At 44.1% G+C, this 24,910-nt stretch overlaps 9 protein-coding genes across 9 annotated transcripts; 3 read left to right on the plus strand and 6 right to left on the minus strand.

Annotated features, from left to right (window-relative positions):
* Nucleotides 1-1,317: 1,317 nt before the first annotated feature.
* On the plus strand, nucleotides 1,318-6,737 carry SS1G_04351 (predicted protein; the record flags this gene model as incomplete). Its single annotated transcript, XM_001594494.1, has 4 exons — nucleotides 1,318-1,331; nucleotides 1,385-5,047; nucleotides 5,098-6,077; nucleotides 6,145-6,737. The coding sequence occupies 4 exons, from the start codon at nucleotides 1,318-1,320 to the stop codon at nucleotides 6,735-6,737; spliced, it is 5,250 nt and encodes a 1,749-aa protein (XP_001594544.1).
* An 817-nt stretch (nucleotides 6,738-7,554) lies between these two features.
* On the plus strand, nucleotides 7,555-8,553 carry SS1G_04352 (hypothetical protein; the record flags this gene model as incomplete). The annotated part of the gene is made up of 2 exons (XM_001594495.1): nucleotides 7,555-7,765; nucleotides 7,835-8,553. The coding sequence occupies 2 exons, from the start codon at nucleotides 7,555-7,557 to the stop codon at nucleotides 8,551-8,553; spliced, it is 930 nt and encodes a 309-aa protein (XP_001594545.1).
* Nucleotides 8,554-9,130: 577 nt separating this feature from the next.
* Nucleotides 9,131-9,724, minus strand: SS1G_04353 (hypothetical protein; the record flags this gene model as incomplete). Its single annotated transcript, XM_001594496.1, has 1 exon — nucleotides 9,131-9,724. The coding sequence occupies one exon, from the start codon at nucleotides 9,722-9,724 to the stop codon at nucleotides 9,131-9,133; it is 594 nt and encodes a 197-aa protein (XP_001594546.1).
* Nucleotides 9,725-11,048: 1,324 nt separating this feature from the next.
* On the minus strand, nucleotides 11,049-12,056 carry SS1G_04354 (predicted protein; the record flags this gene model as incomplete). Its single annotated transcript, XM_001594497.1, has 1 exon — nucleotides 11,049-12,056. One exon carries the CDS (start codon nucleotides 12,054-12,056, stop codon nucleotides 11,049-11,051), a length of 1,008 nt encoding a protein of 335 aa, XP_001594547.1.
* Nucleotides 12,057-12,478: 422 nt separating this feature from the next.
* On the minus strand, nucleotides 12,479-16,511 carry SS1G_04355 (hypothetical protein; the record flags this gene model as incomplete). The annotated part of the gene is made up of 2 exons (XM_001594498.1): nucleotides 12,479-12,482; nucleotides 12,829-16,511. The coding sequence occupies 2 exons, from the start codon at nucleotides 16,509-16,511 to the stop codon at nucleotides 12,479-12,481; spliced, it is 3,687 nt and encodes a 1,228-aa protein (XP_001594548.1).
* A 545-nt stretch (nucleotides 16,512-17,056) lies between these two features.
* On the minus strand, nucleotides 17,057-19,220 carry SS1G_04356 (pescadillo; the record flags this gene model as incomplete). The annotated part of the gene is made up of 2 exons (XM_001594499.1): nucleotides 17,057-19,013; nucleotides 19,135-19,220. The coding sequence occupies 2 exons, from the start codon at nucleotides 19,218-19,220 to the stop codon at nucleotides 17,057-17,059; spliced, it is 2,043 nt and encodes a 680-aa protein (XP_001594549.1).
* Nucleotides 19,221-19,855: 635 nt separating this feature from the next.
* Nucleotides 19,856-20,545, minus strand: SS1G_04357 (hypothetical protein; the record flags this gene model as incomplete). Its single annotated transcript, XM_001594500.1, has 2 exons — nucleotides 19,856-20,137; nucleotides 20,432-20,545. The coding sequence occupies 2 exons, from the start codon at nucleotides 20,543-20,545 to the stop codon at nucleotides 19,856-19,858; spliced, it is 396 nt and encodes a 131-aa protein (XP_001594550.1).
* Nucleotides 20,546-21,228: 683 nt separating this feature from the next.
* SS1G_04358 (predicted protein) lies at nucleotides 21,229-22,020 on the minus strand (the record flags this gene model as incomplete). Its single annotated transcript, XM_001594501.1, has 1 exon — nucleotides 21,229-22,020. The coding sequence occupies one exon, from the start codon at nucleotides 22,018-22,020 to the stop codon at nucleotides 21,229-21,231; it is 792 nt and encodes a 263-aa protein (XP_001594551.1).
* A 794-nt stretch (nucleotides 22,021-22,814) lies between these two features.
* On the plus strand, nucleotides 22,815-24,719 carry SS1G_04359 (hypothetical protein; the record flags this gene model as incomplete). The annotated part of the gene is made up of 1 exon (XM_001594502.1): nucleotides 22,815-24,719. The coding sequence occupies one exon, from the start codon at nucleotides 22,815-22,817 to the stop codon at nucleotides 24,717-24,719; it is 1,905 nt and encodes a 634-aa protein (XP_001594552.1).
* Nucleotides 24,720-24,910: the final 191 nt, after the last annotated feature.

The following is a 24,910-nucleotide window of genomic DNA, read 5'->3' on the forward strand; positions in this document are numbered from 1 at the left end:
CGGTGATACAATGTTCAATGCTGAGGTCTGTCAAGCTGAATAGGCGCTTTCTATGATGGATGACAGGACTTTGATGGAAAGCTCAGCTGCATTGTAGTACGAAGACACGACAGAAACCCCTATGGTATCATTGTCATGTATCGTGACTTGGCATGGATCATCAGCTTGATGAATTATCCATTGGAGGTAAATGTCCTCATGCATAGTTGGAGAAACTCATGATTTACTTGTTGCTTTTGATGAAGATGGATTTAGCATTTAGGATTTTGTGGAAGATGTTATGTAAATGATGAAAGTATCTGCGGTTTAATATGCATGATGAAAGAACAATTTGTAGCGTCTCATATCGTAATACCTGTTTGAATTCTTGAATTTATGCTTGTATATTGCTTAATATTTCAACATTTGTTGATGCATTCGCCGTTGAAATATATCTAAGCACTTGGCATTCTGCGGCTGCCTGGGTCTACTTCTCAGGCGAAGGGGAAATCTTCTCGCGGCAGGAACTTGCTACAAACCTTTTGGATTCTGTAAAGCTATATTTTGCTGATTTTGCTTTTTGAATTGGGGAACTCAAACTCAACCTAATTCATGCATACCTGGTTAGGATGGATTAGACAATTAAGCTCACAAAGAGTTCATTCTATCCATCGCGACAAAGAAGAAAGTCTTATAAAGAAAGCATCAAAGATAGCTTATGGGAGTAATCGAGAAGAAGAGGACGGTATAATTGATAAAGCAATATGAGAATGGAATATCTCCGTTTGCAGAGTCTAAAAAGATGTCCACAAAGGATCAAATCAGTTGGAGTTGACTTTTTTGAGGTTCTTCGCTGGATAGCTTCTGCCGAGAGCGCGCCTTGTCATTAGAGACGGGAAATCTTTGCTCGTTTTAAGTTATAATTGTGGTAAGTAGCTGTAGCCATTGTAAATACAATTTTTGTATTTCTATTTGATTTTCAATAACCCAAGAATCTCGGCAAGCACATATCTTGAAACTTGAGGTACGTCCGAAAATATTCCCATAATTGCCTCCATTATTATTTCATTGTGAGGAATGTACCGATTGTTTTCTTGAGAATCTTTCTTCCGCGAAGCTTACTTAAATACAAATGGAAGCTTAGTTATTTCGTATGAAAGAAAAGTTGATGCGACAGTGAAAGCTTGCACAAAGGACATCCCAAGCAGGACTTCGACACAATTCTTGGTAGTCAACCCAGTAATCTAAAGCTTCTTCGTCCGTGTAGGATTGCAGTCATTAGTAGGCCAAACTTGGGAACAGAAGTGGAAGCAGAAATAATCACACATATCCGTCAAGATGCCACCAAAAGAGTAAGTCGGTATGGAGATATCACAAACACTCATGCAATCTAACTCTTTCTCAGGACACCGGATGACTCGGAGCTGGAAGGGGCTTCGGAAGATGAGGGTCAAGGACAATTTGAAGAGGTTGGGCAACCTGCACCGCCTCCAGTCAAACCGCCTAGGAAGTTGAAAGTTCCTAAATTCTTGACTGATGAGATGCCTGTTGATGTGGCTCCTGATCCAGCAAACACCTTTAAAGGTCACGAACAACCGTCGGTTAATGAGCGCCTTGAACAAATCAAGACTTTTCTTGCTGATGAAGATGTGAACCGATGCTTAGATTTCAAAGACAAGCTCAGTCAAATCCAAGAATACCTCGCCCATGTTGAGGAGAACCAACTCCCACGGGATTGGAAATTGTTCAAAGATGCGAAGGTGATGACAGAAGCACAAGCCGATTGGCATGAACGCATGGAAAATTCAGATCTCGGCGCTCCTATATGTGTAGATTCTCCTCAAGTTCAACCATTTAGTACGAGGCTCATGTCGAATGAAGTAACTCTTGCTATTCGAGAGACAAGGGAGGTAAATGGCATCCAAACACAAGCTCGCGAAGATCGTCCTCCTTTCACAATACAACGTACTAAGGATCATTCTATATTTCTCAGGGCCATAAAAGAGGATGCCAGGAAAACTCTGACGGATCTTACGGAGGAGGAACAGAATCGTAATCTTTTCAAGATTGAGAACCGAGCATACGGTGACGCCAAGAATAACCCGGCATTAATTCCCCTTTGGACAGATCCTATTCGTGGTCTTTCTGAAACTGGAAAGAGTCAAAGTAGCAATGATCCTTGGTATGGCAATGGCCATGTATTAGGTGTCACTCCACAAACGGTGAGGAGGGCAGAACCAAAGCACAACGAGCTACCGCCTATCATCAATGCATACCAGGAAGTTGTACGATACTACTTGGACATGTACCGAGACAACGTTCTTACCCTCGGAATTGGAGATCAAAGACACGCCAAGAACTGGAACATAGCGGTTTTAAAGGCCTTTTTACGATTATTTCCGACGCCAGAGGCCAAAGATCTGGAGCGTAACGCTAACGTATATTCAACTGGGCAAAGAAAAGGCGATATGACAGATGAGGAGTATAGAGTTGTCAAAGACGATTGGAAGAACTACAACGATCTACAGGATAAGCTATTGGAGCATCTCTCTGCTAAGACTACTCCTCAAGTACAATTCTACTTTGACGAGCCGGATATGGTCAAGACAGATATATATGAGCCTACCAAGATTAATATTCCCAGAGAGTATGGCGAACGAATACGGGAAGTGCGTGAGATGCAGGACGAGATTGTCAGATATTTTAGGGAATGTCGTGATAATGGGGGTCCGCAAAAGTGCAACTGGTTCACATTGGGAAGAATGGCGGAGATACTTGCACCCGTCGAGCCTGAACTCTTTGGTGAAGTGGGACAACATTGGGCGCAATTCAGAACCAGGCTTCTTCCTTTGCTTTGGGACAAAGCGTACCATCCAGGAGATAAGGATCAGTGGCTCAAGCGTCGTGATTCGACAGAGAGAGCTGTGATTGATCCTTACATCGAGAGATTGCGAAATCTTTGGACTATTCTTTTTGACGAGAATCCTGAACTTCAACGCGAGGAGTCCACTGTGCAGAACGGCGAACCATGGATTATATTGTTACCATTACAAAAGGGGGCTCTACGGACGGACCCAATAAGACATAAGTTAGCGCCTAACTTTCAACAACCGTTCATCTTCTATGTGCCTTGGGTTACTCCTAAACCTGAGCTTTCGCCGAATTTGAAAAACCAATTAGACAGAATTCATCGGCTTTTAAGACTTAAAGATGAAGCCGGAGGTAAACTAACAGGCACCCAATTGTTAACACTTCGACAGAATCTAGCTCCTTTCTTCTATCCTAGACTTCGTCGAATGTATGATCAGACATTCAGTGATGATCAAAGAGTGAGAGATCCTGCACTTAAAGCATTTTCTCAAATCTTTAACCCTTGGCTCGCGGGATTCGAAGGAATTGGAATTGAGATTAGGAGTTATAAGCCCGAGGAGACTCAGGCTTTGCTAACGAAGACCATACCGGCAGTTTTAGCAAGTGCAAAAGATGAGGTGAAAGCTCCTCAATTCAGGCAACGAGATCCGTCGGTTCTGTATCAAAGTCAACAAAGATTGGACCCGGATGTGTTAAATACTCTTAATGTAAAACTGAACCGAGACCTTCCCGATGATGGTGATGTGGGAGATGCTACGAATGGAGGTTGGTCCCAGGACTTGAGAAAAACTTATACGAAAGTATTAGGTCCTCCGACAGTGCAAAGCATGAGAGAACAATTAGCCTATCTTGAACAAGAAATTTCGGAAGTGAGGCCTAATGATGACGTTGGTCGAGGTGCCTTGGAAAAAGAACGGGCTATTCTTATGCGAAAGTGTGAAGAGGAGGAGAGACGAACCATCGTGGGAGTCAAGGCTGCTGCGAATTCCAAGCTCAAGGATAAAATAATCACTGTTTTACAGAGTGTAGATTTTGTTGGCACAGATGTTGATACCGACAATCTTCCCGGAGTCTTTTACCTCGCCACTGAACCACCTTCACCCATGGAAATCCATCCTACAAAAGTTAATACTCTATCTCTTGTCCCCGATCTTGACACTGGTCTTCATCGTAACCGGGAGAGAAATTGGCAAAAATTTATCTTAGGCTACCCTGAACAAACCTCTCGTTATGACACGGGCACACTAAACTTTCAGTCGAAGGCTGAAAGAAGGGGCATCCAGAGAGCGGCTATTGAAATGTCTTTGAATTTTCTTGCTTCAAATCATGAGCAGCGTCGACCAGACGATCGATTTCGTCGTGTTTTACTTCCTTCGCCATGGCAATCACCTCTACCAGAAGTACCGATATCAATGGAACTTGAACCGAGTAAGCGACCTGTGGAATTGGACACGAAATATTACACTAAACTTATGGTCGAATACACGCGATGGAAAGAAGATGATTGGTATGATGCTCGTGAGAAGATCATCAAGGTTTCTCCGGGTCAAGTGCCTCCGCCAGCTAATTATAATGGTCCTTTTGCCATTCCGACAATGTTCGAATTCCAAGACACTGCCGCCAAATATTTGGGAAACTTGACTCCGACTTGGGACGCTTTGCTACATGCATCCAATGTTTTTTCACGTCCATTCCTGACTGCGGTTCTTGCACGTGTACAGAGGGGTGTAGACTTTGAGCCTGGTGAATCGGTCGATCCTCTTTACGAAGAAGCAAATGGTCTCGAAATAAGATTGACACCGCAAGAACTTGGTGTCCTTCGGGAATTAAGTGAACCATCTTGGAATTTTCATTGGCTTCCATATCCTCCGGTTGCAGATGAAGCAGAGGATATGCCTCGGCAGATTCTCGATGAGTTTGAAAGAGATATTGATGCGTTGCCAGAAGCAGAAAAGCCTCCATACTGGTCATCAGGACAACCTCCAACTGCTCCTCAGATTTTTGATATACCAGAAACGCAGAGGGATTTTCGTCTGACTAATAGATATGATCCTACTGTTAAATCTATCGAGTTTATCTCCATGGCTGTCCTTCTCCAACATATAAATAATCGTCGGCTTGATCAGAATTTGCCTACGTGGGATGTGGATACTGCGAGAGCTCACCTTATAAGGATGCATAAATATCATCACATACAGTATGTTTTGTACTAAACCATTGAATGTAAAAAATGGCTAATTTGTTTAGTTTTGAACCAGCTGAAGAAATAGATATACAAGAGGGCTTAGACAATGATCGCGTAGCAAGAGTGGCACTTACAGGTCACCCCGAGATGAAGTATGTAGAAAGCCGAAGACGAGCGCACAACGCATATGGAATTCAACATGAGTATCCTACCAACACCTACACTGTCCAATACAACTCGCATCGCTTCACAGGACCTCCCATTATCCAACCTAATCTCTACAATTTTATGGAAAAAGCTTCCTTCAAATTCGGTAGGGCCATCGCTATGTACACGGAAGAACTCACATTGGGCGAAGACCATTACACGCCAGATCTTAGTCTCGAAATTATCAATTACAGCTACGTGAACACGATAAAGCGCTCAAAAGGCGTGGAGCTCTACCCCGGCGAACCAAACGTACCCCGCGCAAATCCCAACCCAAATAACATAACCCTCATCCGCATCGCATCTGATCTCTACAAAGTCGCACCCGATATCTTCACTGATCATGGTCTCAACCCTGAAACTCTGCTCGATCCTATTGTCCCATTGCAAGAGCGAATGCAATACGCAGCCCTAATGATCCAAACCCAAGTCATCGAAGAACTAAACAACAACTGGGAATCACGATTCCCTATCAATGAAAAAGTGTGGGGATTCGCACGAGATCGACTTGTGAACCCAGTGCGTACTGTGGTAGCAGGCCGTACATTTACGGAATATCATCAGCCGCGTCAATACTTCAGTATGCGGAGATGGCCACCTTGTGAACAGAGTCCTGCTAGTCAACAGGTTATTAGGGATAGTGGACCCGTGTTACAGACGAAGATTACTGAGGTTGTTGTCCCTGAAAAATCAAGTCAGGAGAAGAAAATAGAATTATTGAGGCAGAAGAAGGAGCCGAAGCATATCGGAGGTGGACTGCCCAATTTTCCATTTGGGGAGACACCTTATCAGCAGGCTTATTTGAGTTGGAGGATGCAGGAGGATTTGAAAGATGGTAGGTCTCAATTTTCCCTTTTCCCTAATTTACAAATCACCAAGATACTAATTTCCTTATTCCCCAGTCCCCGAATTCAACCCCCCACCAAAAACCGGCCTGTCCAAATATCTTCCCACTCTCAATCCTCCTGCACCAATAGACCACTACGCCCTCCCCAAAATACCCTCTTCTTTCCAAGCCCGCAGTATCCCCATCGAGCTCCTCCGTCAACGAACCATCACCGCCGCTCAAGCCCTCCCCGGTCTACCTTCCCTCACCGAATACTACAGAGAAGCCGACGAAGCGCAAAAACTCCACGAATACAACCTATGGAAAAAATCCAACGAGCGGATCCAAAAAATCGAAGCCTTAACAGGGAAGAGCTGGCAAAATATGTCGAGAAATGAGAGGGAGCAGTGGGAAGGTGAATTGGCATCGTTGGATATGGAGGAACAGAGGGCGTTGCAGTATGCGGGGGGAATTGGTCCTACGGGTGATGGAGCGGGAATGCCTCGTCTTCTTGATGCTGGGGAGAGGGGCTTGGTGCTTAGGAATGGAAAGGCTGGGGGGAAGAGAAGTAGGAGTGCGAGTGCAGTTGGGAGGATGGGGAAATCGAAAAAGAGGAATGGTAAACCTTCGCCGATTTGGGTTGAACCGGTCATGTCGGGTGGATTGTAGGATTTCGAATGTTGAAGTTCTGAGAATCTATGGATTGGACAGTTGGAGAATTAAAATTGTAGGGAGATTTACGGGTATTTGTTACATAGTTGTTTTTCTTTTTGGAGTAGTTATTTATGGTCGTAGTCTGCATGTATTTGATATCATGTTTATTATAGGATTCGCATATTCTGTGATTTTATAGGTTTACTTGGACTCATTGAGTAAGATTACATGAATGTGAACTTGTATTTATGGAATTGGAGATGTATATGAAAGATCGCATTCAAATGAAAAACAGAATCTAAAACATATGTAATATGGATGTTGCATTGGAAGATAGGCATCATGACGCAACTCTGGATTGACTATACATTCGCTTATACATGTATGGGGGATTGATATGATGTATTGAGTTTGGCGAATTTGATTTCAGTTGTAAGTATTAACAAAGCATGATCTATTTAGCTAACATATTACAGGGCTTACAAGCTGTCAGTATTCGACATACTGATTTTGAAACGAGATCAAAAGGCAAAATGCCCCTATCCATTCCTCTGTTCTAGTCTAAATCAACACCGCCACATCTACTCGTATTTGTGGCGCTTCGCAATAGCGATACTAAATATGTGGCTCAATCCCCTGCAACACCCCGCCATCACCCTCTAGACGTAGTAGCGATCGACAATCATATCCTGCTTTGAGATAGCGATGCATCATTACGTCAGGACGAATTCACAAGCTTAAGTTATGCGCAACCCTCTATGACTTTTCTAATTTGTATCTAGATAGAGAACAATCAAACTAATTTTGTTTCCTACTACTTTCTTCCATTACAATGGGTTTGTTCAGACATAAAGACAAAACTCGTCCCGAGCCGCCTCCGGTAGCTCCTCCAATTCCCTCAGAGGAAGAAAATAGGGTACTGAATAATCGCAATAATGATTCTTTCAGAAGTAGCAATATATCGAGCGCAGATACTCGGATAAACCAAAATTCAAACCAAAATCCTGGAACTACGACAACCACTACCACTACAACTACCACAAGTAAGTATATGAAAAAAGATCTGTCTAGCGCTGAGGCAAAATCTGACATAGAATAAGCCACTACAACAGTTCATAATGATGGTACAACACAAACTCATACCCATCCATATGACCCTTCAATTGACCCTCCTCCTGCATCCTCAACCACTTACCCATCGAATGAACCACCACTACTAGCAAATGAAACTTCCCAACAACCTCAGACATCCATACCCTCAGAAGGAGAACCTTCGCTTAGAAGAAATAGCACTGGTGGCGGCCGGATCATCCCCGAACGTTCACCACTCCGAAACTCCAATCCCGTGCCTCCCCTCATGCTAGACCAAACTACCGACCCTCAAACCCCCAATCTAGCAAACGCCACTAGCACCAGCAGCAATCCCCAAACTATTCCCCAATCCAACCAAAACATCCACAACCAAAACCCAACCACAGAAACCACTCCCACTAATCCACCCCGAATGCCAATCAACGAGCAACAAACACCCAGCAGCCCCACCAAATCCAACGTCAATTTCTCCCGTCCAGGAGGTAAACGAGAAAATATCGTGAATGCCGCACGGGGTATACATGGAGCAGGCGAAGCGCTAAGAGGAAGCGTGAATTCGGCTATTGCTGAGGGATTTGGAGATCAGAAAGATTTGGAGCAGAATCAAGTGGTTAAAGCGCAGGGTATGAGGGATTTTACCAATAGTGGATTTAGGGAGAAGGCGGGAAATAGATTGAGGAGGAGAAGTCGGGGGATTACGAATGAAAATCGGGTTGGCGTTGTGGGGGAGAGGGTTTAGGTGTTCTTGTGCTTGTGGAGTGGAGTGGATTGGACTGGATTGGATTGGGATGTGATAGGATCCTGGACTGTAATATTTTTGATTGGAGGGAGCATTGATGTGTGTGGATTGGGGTTGGGATTCGTGGCTACCGGATTTGGTGTGCGTGATGATATGTATAGTATGAGATATATTTATTTTTACAATTAAAAATACGTAAATGATATGATGTTGAACCCGTGAGTATGCAGATGGATTATTAGTATACAAGCTGAAAATATTTCATCCCAACTCTAGTATTATAGTAGGGGTATAAACCACTTGAGCTAGTATTGGAGTTCATTTCAGGCAGGTGATCGATCAAATACCACATATTTCATCACAATCACTAACTATTACATAAATCTTCACATGAAAAACAATAAGCCGAAAAAAGAAAAAAACATGTGTTAATACTTACCAGATATGTATAGAAAGACAACTTAACTTACAAAGTCAAGGCTCCTACCTATTATTACCTTCGCAATGCTTATCAAAAACAAAGAAGGAAAAAAAAAGAAGAAATCCCCACTTACCTAGATAGACCACTTACAAACTCTCAATCAACATCTCTCCTCAAAACCCTAACCCCACCATCCCAATCATTCATCCTAACAACCCACTCCCTCATATCCGCCTCAACCTTCACCCTCCTCCTAACCCACTCCTCCTCCTCCCTATCCGTCATCACCCTCCCACTTTCCACATTTCCCGCCTCATCCAATCCCATCGACTCCGCACACCTCTTACAAGGCGCCGGATCATAAAGCGGTTCATCCACCACCTGCAGACACGGCACACGAGCCGCAAACGAAAACTCCAGAGAAGTAATAGGGATTTCTCTCGAAATCGAATCTGTCGATTGCACTACTAAACGACGAGCTAAGCCGCCTAGAGCTTCGACAGCGGAGCTGGCAGATTGACTTACGGTTCGTGTGAGGGTTGGACTTCGTGATGGGCTGGAGCCGGAACTGGTTGATGGTGTTTGATTGGTGATGACTTGGTTTTGGGAGGAGCTGCATAGGAGAGAGTGTTGGGTGTAGGTTGTGGTGATGTGGCCGCAGAAATGGTGGAAGGTTTTTTCGGCGTGGCAGGTTGTGGCGGGGTCGGGGGATTGGCCTCGGGGGAGGGTTCGGATGTTTTGGGTTGGCATTTTAGGTTTGGGTGTAGGGTTGGTGTTCGGTGTGTGTTAGTTTTAGTAATTTGGTTGAGCTGGTGCTAGTATGTGTTTATCTTAGTCTTGGTGTTAGTGTTAGTGTGACTTTGGCGTATGGGAATGGAGGAAAAGGAAATGGGGTGGAGCGTTACTTATTTTTCACAGAATAGAGTTGTTCAGGAAAGGAGTGTGGAACAATAACATTGTTCATAAAGTTGAGAAGGGCTTCATTAATTTGTACGGAACAAAGAAACTGGAGGATTGTTCCGTATTTCCTTTGTTCTTACAAGGACCTGAGTCCTCTCAATTCAGCCGGTATGGGATAGCCCTCTCATTTTTTCGTCCTTGGTCTGCTATCTACCCCTAAAAATCACAGTGACGAATTAATGTGATACGACCAGACAAGATGTGAAAGAGTCTCTAGAATTAGGGGCCCTCGATGACACTCAACCGAGGCAAGCTGGTATTAGAGATTGAGTTCTGCTATTCATAATTTGGTGATAATGTATGATGATAGACTCTTCAGTATATAGATAACACAAGAAATTATCTCCACGTCTGGATAGCAAAAGCTTGTTGATGCTCATCCCGCTTGGCAACAATACATGGGACCTGGAACTACCCTGTCTTGCCCATTCGTGAAAACTACAAACAATTTCACTCCAATATAGAGCTTTAATACATTTCAATGTGTGAAATCCAAACTAGGCATCAATACCTAAATGAAAAAGAGGATTTGAAGATAGGACATAGCGTATCATAAATACTAAGCCTGAACGTGCTATGCAGATTCATCATTCCCGATGGAAAATTACTCCATGTGGGCCCGAAAATCATACCACATAGCTTTGAGGAACGTCAACTCACTAAGTCTATTCTCTCTAAACATGACCTATCTCAAACATGGGCCATTGAACCCCCAGGGAAAACGCAACTAAAAACACACATTACTGAAACACAATTCACATTTATATCATACGCATTTTGTTGAAAGAAAAAAGTTGATTTTTATTATACCCACTCGGGTCTTGCTATTTACCCATTGTAGATTATGTACTGATTTAAAGAAATTGACTGTAGGAAAGATAACTAGGAAATATCTGTACTCTATATAGATTCTAGGAAAGTGACGCTAAGAAAATGACTCTAGGAAAGATCTATACTCTATATAGACTCTAGGAAAGTGACACAAGGAAACCAATGCCAGGAAACTGACTATATGAAACTGACTCTAGGGAAGTGACTTGTATGAAATATAACTAAGAGAGATATATAGACGTGCCAAAGGAAAACCAAAAAGAGCATTATACACAGACTTACCTTAACTTATGTAATCCACGGCCACAACCACAACTCTCCAACCCTCAGGGACTTTAACTCTAAATGACTCTCCCTGTCCCGGCTCTGGGACCCTAACTTCCTTTCTCTCATAATCAAGTCCATACATAGGAACTGATCTATAGATAGGACAATTACGAGCTTCGTAAGATTCACGAGATTCATAGATTCTAGGTTCTTCATATCTAGGACTTTCCCGAGTTCGGTATCTGCTACGATTTTCAAACGCCTCGTTCGAACGGTTTTCGTTTTGTCTCTGCCTAAAACGCTCCCCAACACGTTCTTCCTCTTGTGCTATGTTGTATTGCAAACGCTCTTCCAATCTCCTCAATTCTTCTTCTTCGGCTTCGGCTTTTCTTCTGAGCCTTTCTTCCCGATTTTCTTTTCTTGTCTGAAGTCTTTCTCTTAATCTTTCTCTTTCCTCTCTTCCCTCCTCAAAATCCCTTAATATCTCTGCTCGTGTGCGGCTTGCAGATGAGGTTGAGGATGAGTATTGATAGGTAGATCTAGATTCATATCTAGTTTGTGGGGGAGGTGAAGTTGATCGTCGAGCGTTTCTTTGACTGTCATATTGGTCTTCATATAGATAAGGAACGTGAGGTCTGCAATACTCTTCTCTGTTTGCAGCATACCCAGCAGCACGGGCATCTCGAAGGTTTTCACGGTGTTCGTCGGATTCTGATGGACAAGTTGGATAAGGTGGATAAGGAGCTGTTGGTCTGCAGTACTCATCTCTTCCAGGGGTATTTTGCGGTCTATAACTACCTTCATATGACTCATGTTGATTTGATCTGTCTTCACGTCTGTAATATGGTTCCTGGCAATCTTCATACTCTTCCTCGAACTCAGAGTCTGATTTTGCATCAGATTCGAGATCAAGAGCAGCTAGCTTGAAGAATATTTCCGGACTGATTTTCGCATCATCTAATGATGGAGGTGGTTTTTCGCCATTGTCGGTGTTGTATACGGGTTTTTGGGTTTTGTTCGACATGTTATCTTACCTTTCGTTTTGTAGCGCTTGTACCTGAATGCAAATATGGCGAAATGCTGTGGTTTGTTTGTGGATGATTTGTTGTGGTATGTATATATATACAAAGGATGTATTGAATGATCTGAAGGACAAGACAGTGGGGAATAGGGAAGGTCAAATAGTGGAAGTTGTAACTTGTTCGGGAATTGTTAATTCTGGAACAAAGAAGGCACCAAAAACTTTGGTTAAAATGAGATTATGGAGGGCTGAAGAATAAAGAAAATAGAAAGAAAGATAAAGAAAAACATCAAAGACTTGATTCATCCAAAACTACTCAAATACTTGATTTGCATACCAAAGCATGATCTTTAACCTATACTAAGAATGATCACAGGATGTTTAACTATACTACTCATCCTCTCCCTTTTTGAAATGTAATTGTATTAGCTAGATTATCAGGTATCATTGATATTAAAGTGTTCTTTCCAATTCCCGGACGAAAGAAAGCTTTCATCCGTGCCCTTTTTCCATACCATTTATCCATCCCCATGTATCCATTGCCCCTTTTGTTTTCCAACCATCGCCGCGATATTGACGGTATAATGTTAGTTATTATATTCCTCCTCTGCTCTAGTATTAATGCGAGATGCTCTGTACCGTGTCTGCCCTTTATTTCCTGCGACGAATCGGACCGTAACGTATTTACAGCCAAAACAGCCACTTCACAGCCCTTGCTGCGCCTCTCCCAATACCCATCACCACCCTACACAACACAACCATAAACCAAACATACCACATTACTCCCACCAATGCCCACTCCACCACGACCCACCCTCCTCTCCTCACCCATCTAAACCTTCGCTTCCTTCTTCTGATCATCTTATCCATACTAGCCGTCAACTTATTAACTTCCAGTATCTGACTGGTGACCAAATCTTTCGACACCTCATCCGCTTCATCCGCTGCCTTTCTCGCCATTGGAGTTAAGTTGTCCATTATGCGACTATGCAGAGCTCCCATGTCGTTCAATAGTGTTTGGATAGTATTCATGGAGAAGTTTTCTTGAGATTGTTGCCATAACCGTACTGAAAGTTGAATATCATCACGAATGATGTTCGCTGCTAGAATATGCTGTTGCGATCTCGGGACCAGGGGAAGAGACTTATTGGTAAGAGAACCGATACCTTCATAGCATTTCTCTTGCGCAGTTCGAAAGTCTATTGGTTCCGCGGCCCGGCGTGCAAGGTACGTTGACTTGACACCGGAACTATACAGACGGGTTTTGACATAAGCAATGTCACGTCTCGTGATGGGACCACGATGAACGGATATTCCGCTATCCGAGTGACTCCATCGACGATTTGCATCAAGTGAGGGGCGTCTACTTTCATTGGCCTCGATTTGTGACAAGCCAGTGACTGGCATTCTATCGACCTTGTGACCGGGGTATCCAAGTATGGCATTGAGTCGAGCGTCTGCGCTACGACCACCTCGGGCAGAGCTCCTTTTGCGAGTTGACATATCGGATACATCAGAAGTGCGCCGGTTTTCCCCTTCTGGAGACGATGCTGGTGAAACCCCGTCGATCTCAATCCTTGGGGGAGGCTCAAGTTTTGACCTAGATGAAATTTCGACTTCTGTAGATTCTGCTTCGATGACTGCTTCTGCTTTGCGGCTCTGTGTGGACCTCCCACGATTTTCCAAAGGCGACTTGAATGTAGGCATATCATTAATATAGGTTGGAATCGATTTGTCTTGCGGCACCTCCACATCTACTGGCCTCGAGTCTTGTTTATCAATAGAATTTATCTTTTCGTTTTCGCGCACTGGCGTGTGGTAATCTTCCATATCAGATTCATCGGTCGACGCAGCAGAATTATTCGAATCCTTTTTCCACAAAAACTCACTAACTCTAGCAACTGGTCCACGAGAGCCTTTGAACAATCCTCGAATGCCAGAGGGTTCATCGCCTTTGGCCCTCCGTAGGCTACTCTGTTTCTTGAGCGGCTTTGAACCCTCATCTTTCTCTCTTGCTATAACTTTCTTCGTAGGGCTCATAGATCGTTTACGAACATTTATAGTTTCAAGAATATGCTCTCTTGGATCAATTCTCGAGCCTATAGAACCAATAGAATCAATCGAAAGTCGAGATTTGTCTGCTTCATATTCACCACCACGGTCTCTGCTATGTTCACGGAACGGGTTAATCTTGGACCTGACCCGTGATAATGCCCGCTTTCTATTTGGAGATGACCGGCGACTACGAGGTGATGAAAGGTCTAACCCAATACTGGGAACAAAATTAGATAATTTGGAGGCCCGGACCTGTGGAGAATTGGGTGCAGTAGTGTCAAGACCATCTAGAGAGTTTCGAGGACTAAGGCTTGGTACTTCAAGGCTTGGTCGACCTGATGAAGTAGGTATGAATGGGCGTCTTTTCTTAGTAGGAGAATCTTTGTCGATAGCTTTCAAATCGGTCCTTCTTTGGCGCAGGCTTATACTTGAATCAGATTTGTCCCCGCTGCGGAGCACGGGAAGCGCTGGTGTTTCAATAACCGGAACAGAAGCCTTTCTATCAACCTTGTTCGGTGTCGTCCAATTCGAACCTCCTGATTCTTTCGCAAGCATTTCCAGCATCTGCTTCTCAAGAATGTCTTTACCATAGTCGTCTTCACTTTCATTCGTCCCACGACGCCTTCGTTTTGAGAATTTTTTTATATGCTCACTGTCAGAGGAATCAGAACTAGATCGGCTCCTAGATCGTAAGAAGCGGGAACGCTCGCGGCTTGCACTATTCCTGCCATGTTGTGGGTGAGTTGCGTCGTGTAGCTTGTGCCGAACTTTAGAGGCTGTACTTTCTAAATTTTTATCCGAATCGACCTTAGAAGATCTGAAATCGGGAAGTTTAGTATCGATACGAAGGTCTACAGCCGAGTTCGACTTTTTGTGATGAAAATGGTCCGGCGTCACGAGGATATCAAAATCCTCGGGTCTGCGTGGAATGGATTGCCTGCCTCGAGGAAATATCGGTCTCCCATTTCGATCCTCGATCAGCATCTTGTTATCACCCTGTTCCATCCAATAGATGTCTGCAAGCATGTCTGCAGGGTTGGTAGCCCAGTCGATTCTTGGTCTTGCCAACTTGGGGGCTGTCTGATTCTTACTCACAGCAGACCGAGGTGATGTATGTGGCGAAGGACCTTCTTCTATAGACTTGGAGAAAGGCGGTAGTGCTACATGATTCCCATTGACAAACGTGTCGCTTAAAGCGGCTTTTGAGACCTCGTCAACCCACCATGATACCTTGTAGACATTTCCGAATTCCTCTGCCTCACCATCGATGGAGATCCGAGCCCGAGCACGCACTTTTCTATTCCTTATGTACTGTAAAGGGTTATACTCCCTCCCAAAGACGCGATGAGAATGTTCAGAAGTCGAGCCTGGACTGCTATGTTGATTCGTCTCTAGAAGTCCAGCTTTCAAAGGAGGAACATATTGTAACAATCGACGGTATTGGGCCATAAGCTCAATTGCCCTCTTAGCCTTTTCTGCTCTTGCCAAGGTAGATGCAGAGAAATGATATTCATAGGTAATCTCAGATGCATCTAATGCTATTGGTAAGGGACTGACTCTTATTCCTGACGAAAGACGTGGAGGACTTGTGAGCGTTCTATCATTTCTGTCGGGCTTTGGTGAGATGTTCCTAGACACCCTCCTTTGCTGTTGTAAATGGTGACGCAGGCTACCTCCTGCCATCTCATCTCGGAAGCCTGCAGTGCTTGGAGGTACTGGTGTAGAAACATTGCGTCTCGATGCGATCCTTCTGCTTTCACTGAGATTTAGAGCTAAATTAACAATCTGGGCGGAATCAACGTCCAATCCATTCGAAACAGGTTTATCGGATGCTTCTGTGCCTTGCCCATGCTCGCTTTGTGGCGTCGTATTTTCATCCACCGTATCTTCCTGTTCAATCTCCTGAGCCGTGGGAGCGCTGGTCACATTTGCAGCCAGAGGGCTTCCCACTGCAATACTATTGCGCGACTGTCTTTTGTTCTGTTTTTTGTCCGCTGATTTGCCTTTTAAGTCGTGAAGTAATCCTCGGCTGCGAGATTGATGTTCTGCATTGGACGTGGACGAGCTCTCCCCGTTGCGATGAAAGAGAGAATTTGACAGCAGGAACCCTCCGCCGCTTCGACTTTTATTGTGAGCCCTACTTTTACTCCTGCCATCTTTCTTAGTCCTGTCCTCTATGCTTCCATCCAAGTCCCCCTGTTGTTCTCCTTCATCTTCGTTCAAGGTGCTTGTCGCAAAGCTATTTCGATTGCTTGCTGCCGCACTAGATTCGCCTGTCCCGCTGCTGTCATTACTGTATCGTTGGTTCGAACTCGAATATGTGCTTGAAGTCTTTCGGCGTTCGATCGGAGAAGTGCTGGAACTGTTTCTTGTCGTGGCATTAAGGGTAGGATGGGATGTCATGGTTTTCACTCAGTTGAGCTTTCTGTATGCAATAGCATCCAGGTTATGAGAAAGATTGCTAGTGCATGTTGAAAAGCTGCTGGCACGGAGAACGTTGTCCAATAGATGCGGGTTTGAAGGTTGTAAATTGTTAGATTACTTTAAACTCCGTGTAATCACCAGATTAAGCTTTCACATGCTGGAGGGATGTTGATCCACAGCCATTCGGTAGTTCTGACGCGGAATGATTTTACTGTTTCAAAGACCTGACTATGCCCAAATAGTCATAATGAGACCCTGTTTTATTCAATTCGCAGTATCATTTATGATTATCAGCAAAGCAGTATAATAAAATGTTCAAGAAGTTTGTAAAGTTGCAGTAAGTCAGAGAGCCATAGGACACCGAAAAGATTATGTTGGTAACATTTATAGCAATAAAAAAAGATTGGCTAATCTAATATTCACAGGTATAACCACACTAATAAACCCCTAAATGCAGGTTAAAACTCCTTGATCCAAGCCATGAACGCCATACTTTTCTAGCTACAATAACCACCATTATCCTCTTACTCTCTTGGAGCAGCTTTCCCAGATTTCTCAATCTTTCTCCTCTTGGCTCTTAATGCCTCCGCCTCGGCATCCTTCTTCTTATTACTATAAACCATCTTCTCTAAAATCTTCCTCTTCTTTCTGCTCATCATCATCTTAGATCTCTCCAACTCCTCGTCTTCTTCTTTAGCCTTCTTAGCTGCTTTCTTCTTAGCATCCGTCTTGGCTTTGACCCTTGGGTCAACTTCCTTTTCTTGTAAGGCCACGCCGGACAACTCAGCCTCAAGCTCTCGTTGACGTCGAAGAGCGGCAGTTTCTCCTTCATCCTCACTCTCTTCCGCTTCGGAAAACCCACCGAAAGACTCATCGGCTTTTTCTGGGGCCTCATCAGATTCATCATCGGATCCAGCAACGTCCATACCCTCGGCGGTCTCATCTACATCCATAGCTGTAAGAGGATCTTGTTTTTTAACGGCCGTCTCATCGTCTGAAACATCTGCCTCATCCTCGCTACCACTGTCCATTTCAAGCTCCTCATCCTCTCTTTCTTGATCCTGAAGAGGAGCAGACGGATCGTACTGACCACGTACTTTCTTAACAAATGGACTCAAATGTGGAGGCAATTGTGCACCTGGTGCATAAAGGTCTGGTCTCTTGAGCTCTTCATCGTTGATACAGTCCCAGATCCATTGAGGTTGAATGTAAATACGACCAGGAATGCGAGCCCCAGGTCTCAAACGCTGTGCTGTTTGATTGTCTTCCTTTATTTCCTCTTCTTCCTCGGGTTGAACTTGCATAGGTGGGCGATCAACTACTTGATGGGTAATTGACGGGTCCGACTCATTATGAGTGAAGGCACCCTCTCCAAGAACTGCGTCCCAACCAATACGCTTGCAGCCAAAAGCCCGAAGAATGAACTCGAGAGATTGGCGAGGGGTCTCTCTTGACAAGAAGAAAGTAAACTTTGAAAACAAAGTCGATGGATCTGTAGCAGAATAGGAAGGCTGCATAAGAATATCACCACCTGGTGCGGCTGGCTCGAATTTATCAATGGTCTCAGTTGCCTGTTCCTCCTCTTCGCCATCAGGCGAAGTCTTGCTTGTCTCCTCGGCCTCCTTCTCTGGAGCATTGAGTTGAAGCATTAATTTGTCAATCTCTGCTTGGAGTTTAGGATCAGGCTTTGAGGCATCGCCATTGGTAATCTGCTTTGGTTGCTCAATAGCACCAATGCCATTTCCCTCTAATGAGAATGCTCCTAGACCTGCATCTTGATCATCTCTAGCCTTGTCAAATTTTGGTGGATATACCAATCCAACGGAAGTGTAGAGACGGAAGTTAACGAAACCTAGCAAAGTTTGATAGAACTCGACGAAGGTACCCATGATTCGGAAGTCCACATCTCCAGTGACCCGTTGGTTGAATCTGTAAGGTACTAGCCACAGGATATCTTGTCCTTGTATCGTCGCCTGGTAGTAGATTCCTTTAATAGACAAGAACGACTTGCGCAAGCTGTTTGAGACAATTAAATAGTGCTCGAATTCCAAGCATAACTTCTCGCATCTTGCAATCATCTTTGCAGGAACGGTCGAGGTCGAAGGCAAGTTTGCAAATAAAAAGAGCATCGATAGGCAGTCATCAAGATCTCGTAGCGCATCGATGAATGTAGGGTATCTTTCTCGAATAATATGATCCAAATTATATTTAGTCTTTCCAGTCTTCTCCGGTCTTGATGCATTACGCTCAAGTCTTGCAGCGTCGTGGGCATCTCCTCGTCCTAAAGCTTTTGAGATCTTCTTCTCTAAAGCTTTCTGCTCGCGAAAAGCATCGACAATCTTTTCGTGCAACAGCCATTGGATATCTTTTGTGTAGTAAAAGGTGGTAGAATGGGTCGAGGATTTTGATGCCTTCTTTTTATTTCTTGGTTCCCGAGGGTAAATACCTTTCCAAATACATAACTTACGAAAATCCGGGAGACTATAGGACTCAACAATTAGTGCCTTGATAGAGTAAAGGAAAAAAATAGAAACAGCAGCAATGCGACTAAAGGAATTGCAGAAAGAACTCTATTCCCATTACAATTGATGATTGTACTTACGATATTTGTAACTTTCTGACCGCCTGAGTTCTAGTAATGAAGTTCTTGGCTTGACCAGCAGTTCCCTTCTTCTTGATTCTTCCCATTGTTGCTGTTGCGATGGAGATTCGAATGAAGATGGAGATGTATTTGGAGGGGGGTTCTCGGTCGTGCTGATAAAAAAGTCACCCAGCAGAGAACTTTTTTTTTATTTCTCCATGCTCTTTCGCCCGCTAATCAATCGAGGAAACTTTGCTTATTGGATAGATTTTCTCACCGCCTTGCACGGACCCGTTGACCCCAATGGACAGAACATCACAACAAATCGATTGGTGGAGAGTGAAGGAAGAAGTGAGTGCGAGTGAGTGAGTAAGTGAGTGAGATGAAATGAAGTTAATGAAGGTTTCAAGATCTTCGGGATATATCATAATCTGAGCTTCACTCTTTTGCTCAATACCTCAATAACTCAGTACCGCATGCCAGCCATGAGTATTGATAGGAGGAAGGCAGCTCTTTTTGGCACGGCAGCCGCTGTCCGACTGTTACTCTTTGCATCTTTCCCCGGCCTTCCAGACTTGTTGACAGCCAGAGTCGAAATTTCTACACCAGTAACAAGTTTTAAGAGATGTATATATCCCATACATGTATGCGACCATTAGACCATTGACTAATTCCTTATAGTGCAAGAGGGTCTCTTCCTTTATAATCACAATGTTTCCCCATACGATGGAGGTGTTTACCATCAGGCACCATTGTTCCTCCCCCTCTTCTCTCTCCTCCCGAGCTCCTCGATATATCCCTCATTCACGTATCTACTATACATATTAATCGACCTTTTGAGCGCAAATGCTTTAATCAGCATAGCAGAGTCTGGAGAGGCAGGAAATTCGAGGCTTTTTACTTCTCCTAGGAAGGATAAACGGTGGACCAGTTTCGCCATCGCTGCTGCCTTTCTTTTCAATCCATTTACCATTGCAACATGCATTGGTCGTCCAACAAGCACATTCACAACTTGTGCTATACTCTATGCTATCTCAAAAGCATTAGTTGGTGCATCTTATACCTCAATGTTCGCCATAGCATTCGCAGCGTACCTTTCTATGTATCCCATACTTCTCTTCCCTCCTCTAGCCCTGCTATGCTACGACCGTCAACGTCCGAGCAAGCGCCAAGATTCTTTGCCATTTTTCATGGCCACCAAAGCTGTAGCTGTGGGCGTGTATTTATACTCCCTTTTGCACATGTCCTATATAATCACAGGGTCTTGGGAATTTTTATCGTCTACTTATGGCGTCCAACTTCTACTTCCTGATCTCACGCCGAATGTTGGATTGTGGTGGTATTTCTTCATCGAAATGTTTGACTCCTTTAGGTCATTCTTCCTTGGTGTATTCTGGCTCCACCTCTCCTCGTACGTTGGAGGTTTGACCATTCGGGTGAGACGCCAGCCTCTTTTTGTGCTCACAATACTGCTTGGAATTTTTGCAATCTTCAAGCCATACCCATCGATATCCGATACCTCGCTATTCTTAGGGATGCTTCCAATCTACAGCCACCTTTTCCCGTTGATGCGATATACTTTCCTGGCTTCTTCGACAGTGCTATACGCAACATTGTTAGGTCCCGCCTTTTACTACTTGTGGATTTATGCGGGAAGTGGAAACGCCAACTTTTTCTATGCAATCACGCTCGTATGGAGCCTCGGCTGGAGCGTCTTGGTGGTCGCGGATTTACTCTACGCCGTCCTCAGGGACGAATGGGAAGTCGAACGACCAGAGATGAAGGGTAAAGAAGCCAGACAGATTTAATTATAGTACCAAGCAATTGGATTTTGCGGTTTATGATTGCCAAGCCGTTTTCCAATGCCCTTATGTGATTCCATTTAACCCACTTAGAATACTACCCCGAGACCGCGCCCAAGACCAAACTGCCACAACTGCCCTAGTATCAAGATTTGGAGTCCGCATATTCAAACCAAGATATGTGATATGTGGTATTTGTTCTAAATCGAAAATGATCATGCATATGCAAACATATCTCTCCTCTACTAATTCAATGTCGACCTCCTTTTCTAGTCAGTCTACGAACGGTATTTCTATGGCTTTGTTCGAAACATTACCTTTTTTCCTTTTCCCGTTTTTTCTCCTTCTTGCACTCTCTCTCCTCCTTTTCCTTACTACGCTTCACGGCGGCCTTTCTACGTTCCTCCTTCGCTTTCACCTCAATCTCGTTTTCTTTCGCTCTTGCTAGCGCATCGCTATTTCTCTTCTCTTCCTTCTCCTTATGTTTTTTTAGTTGGGTTTCTATCCCCGCAAGGGTCGCCGCTGTATCTGCAATACTATCGCGTCTTCTCACCTCTCGTACTTTTCTCGCATCCCTTTCTATTTTGCTTTCACACTTAATTCGTGATTTGATCTCGATCCAAATGTCGCGAAAAGCGGCGCAAATACGTTGTCTGTTCGATTCCTTTGAGCGCTGCGGAGAATCAGGAATCTCATGTACGGAATGTTTCTCGTCTTGGACATAAAAGGGGTGCGGATTATTCCACTTAAATGGGATCTCGGACGGGTCCTGTGAAGAGCCTGTTGTCGAGGATTCACGAAAGGTCGAGGACGGGATTGTAGACGAGGAATCAGAAGCGACAGGTCGATAGGTTTGGATTGTAGATGAGGACGAGGAAGCGACAGGTCGATAGGTCTGGATTCGTGAGGATTGGATTGAGCCTGCTTGTTGAAATGAGAACCCTGGAAAGTTTGGTTGTTGGGTTTGGCTTCTAGGCGTGTCTTCCGAGTCCGGTTTGATGATTTGAGGTCGGTCTTTTGCAGCATCACAATCGCTAAGATCACTTTCCTCAGGGATATCCTCAAGAGATCTGCCCGTGTGTGGCATTCGCTTCCTGGTATTCATGTTAGCAGTAGAGATCAGTGCACACAATCTGTGATCGCCGAGTATATTTTCAGAAGCAGAGGAATCTCCCAAGTGGTGGGAGCTGATGGGTGAAAAAAAAAAAAAAAGATTGTGTGGTGTTGCGATCACCGAATAGAGGCCTAGCCTCCAATCTACCTAGTCTGGCACTCGAGTATGTACTATGGAATCGTTAATGCTTAACAAGTTTTTTTTTTTTTCCATAATTCGGTAGGCTACTGGCTCTAATTACCAGAAGTCTTTGAAACTAAATACAGATCTCTACACTACTATGCTAATAAAAGTACGGTGAATGGCTGTAGCTCATGACACCAGTGTATGTGATCATGACTAGAGAGTGAAAACTTCCTACCTTTGGATTGAATCGTCACATAGGCGTAAAACGAATGGTAATAACGTATGAGTAGCTAGTTTGTTAGCAAGGCTTTTTACCTTGATTTAGAAATACACTTTCCTTGATTCGTCACAAACAACGATCTTGAAATAATAAAATAGAATCTCCATTTAATTTAGAGCTTTTTTAACTTATAATACTTGAGGTTTTTATTGCCTTCGAAGAACTGGACATTCAATGTAATATTGTAAAAAAAGAACTACTGACTTGTGATCAATCATGAAAAGTAATGCCGGTGTTGTTAAATCGGATACGGTAAGCGGTACGCACAGTTTCTCGATTGCCAAGGCGGTGAGAGCTTTTTCTGGTCGACATACAATTGGTAGAAGCTCTCTACAAACAAGGATCATTTAAAGCAACCTCCGTTACATGACTCTTCACCATGTCGTCACCAACAAACTCGACATTTACGGATTCATCACCGCCCCGTAGAAATCGTTGGAAGGGATCAGCTTCAACATGGCACCAAATCACCGAAGAAGAACGTGGTCTAGCGGCTTCTCTGGATGAACTCCGGAATAGAGATTTGAGTGTTCATTTATATAATGCTTTCGCATTAAAGAAGCGAGCCAAAAACTTCAATGCCAACGATGTTCGTGATGATGAAAGTGAAGAGCGAGACGAATCGAATGGCTTTGTGCCCTCTAAAAAATGGACTGCGTGGCCGATTGAGGCGACGGAGGTGCCGAGGGAAGGCGAGCAGATAGGCCCGGACGATGGAGATGAAATGTTTACTCTGAGAAAAAAGGAAGTCGTGAAATTAAGTAGGGATCTGGAAGATATTTTGATGGGAGTCACGTTAAAACATGCAAGAGACAGATTTCTGGCAAAAGAGACTGCCGAAGATCACGGTGGGCACGCAGCAGGTGACGATGCAGAGGAAATGAGCATTGATGAACCGCAACAAGAGCCATTAGACGACGTTCAAGTCGAAGGAGAGAGTTTTAGGGAATTGTCGGAGCCACCTCAGCAGACAAGTATCCTCCGACCCGTGGTATCAGCTGACGACGAGCGCTCTCAAGATTTGCTACGACCATCCATCAGGCATACACTTTCCAAATTGGATGGTGTCTTGATGGCTTTGCATCATGCACGCGAGACTTGCCGACAATATGCCTCTCAGGCTGAATCCGACACAGATGTAGAGTCTCGTTCACGCGCAACTAGTATCGCTGGTGATGAAACAAATAAAGATTCGTCTGTAAAGAAAGCAGTTGGCAGGCCTCGCAAATTCCAATCTATTGACAGTCCACTGCAGGAGTCTACACCGAACGGGAATGGTCTCGACGATCCAGACCTCTGGCGAGCAAAGACAACCCGCCGAGGACGGCCGAAGAAGGTTTATGAAAGATTAGAAGGAGAAACACAACATGAATATCTCACTCGAATTGCCAGAATTCAGAAGAAGCCACTACCTGTTTTCGCCCCACCAATCGAGCCAAGAAGACCTACTACACCCAAAAGAGGAACCACGCCCCGCTCAGTATCTCCTCAAAAGTCACCGAAAAAGCTTTCAGAAAACACACGCAAGCAAATGCTAGGTCTTAGGGATTGGAGCGAGGTACTAGGTTCTGCTGCATTGGTTGGATTTTCGCCGAATGTCATTGCTAGAGCTACGCAAAGATGTGCAAATTTGTTTGGGGAGAGTATGATAATGAGAACTATGGTCGAGGGGCCTGCCGCAAGCGGGAGAAATGATTTGGTTAAAGAGTATCATCCAGGGATGATACCGGATTTTGATGAACCTGGGGAATCTGGAACACGTCCGGATGAATTCGGAGAATTTGAAGATGAATCATCGAATTCAGCATCCGATACCGAAAATGTAAAAAATGAAGGATCTACAACCGTAAAGCATAGAGTTTATTACTGCCCTGTTGCAAAATGTCAGAGAAACAAAGAAGGATTTAAGACAGCAGCCAAGCTATCGAATCACGCTCAGACCGAACACAACTTCTCGAAGAAAAATCTCGACGCTCTTCGTGTTGATAGCGATGAGGAGATGTACGGAGCAGTGCATACGGATAGATTTCTCAAGCCGATTACGGGAAAGAGAGGCTGGCGGGGTAATGATAGAGAGAAAAGGAAACGAAGGAAATTGGAGATGGGAAGGCCGAGTGGAGACCAAGTATCCGCGTCAAGTGAGGATGATGTTAATGGAGATGGAGATAAAGATGAAGATGAAGTGTTAAATTCATATTCGGAATCTGAATTGGAAGGACAGAATGGGGATGAGAGTGAAGATGAAGATGAAGATGAGGATGAAAAGGCTAATAGCGGTCGGTGATAGATATGATGGTTTTATATCTTCATGATTTATTATTTTGACGAAAATCTGAAGAAGAGACCATGCATGAGGATAGTAGTTCCAAAAGTGTATTTTTTATATCGAAATAGTTTGTGGACTTAAAGGTCCCTGTTTGTGCGAATGGGATAGCACAGTAGTATCGACTGTTTTATTTGAGGTCAATAGTGCCT

Source organism: Sclerotinia sclerotiorum, genomic scaffold, assembly GCF_000146945.2.
Source record: "Sclerotinia sclerotiorum 1980 UF-70 scaffold_5 genomic scaffold, whole genome shotgun sequence".
NCBI lineage: Eukaryota > Fungi > Ascomycota > Leotiomycetes > Helotiales > Sclerotiniaceae > Sclerotinia > Sclerotinia sclerotiorum.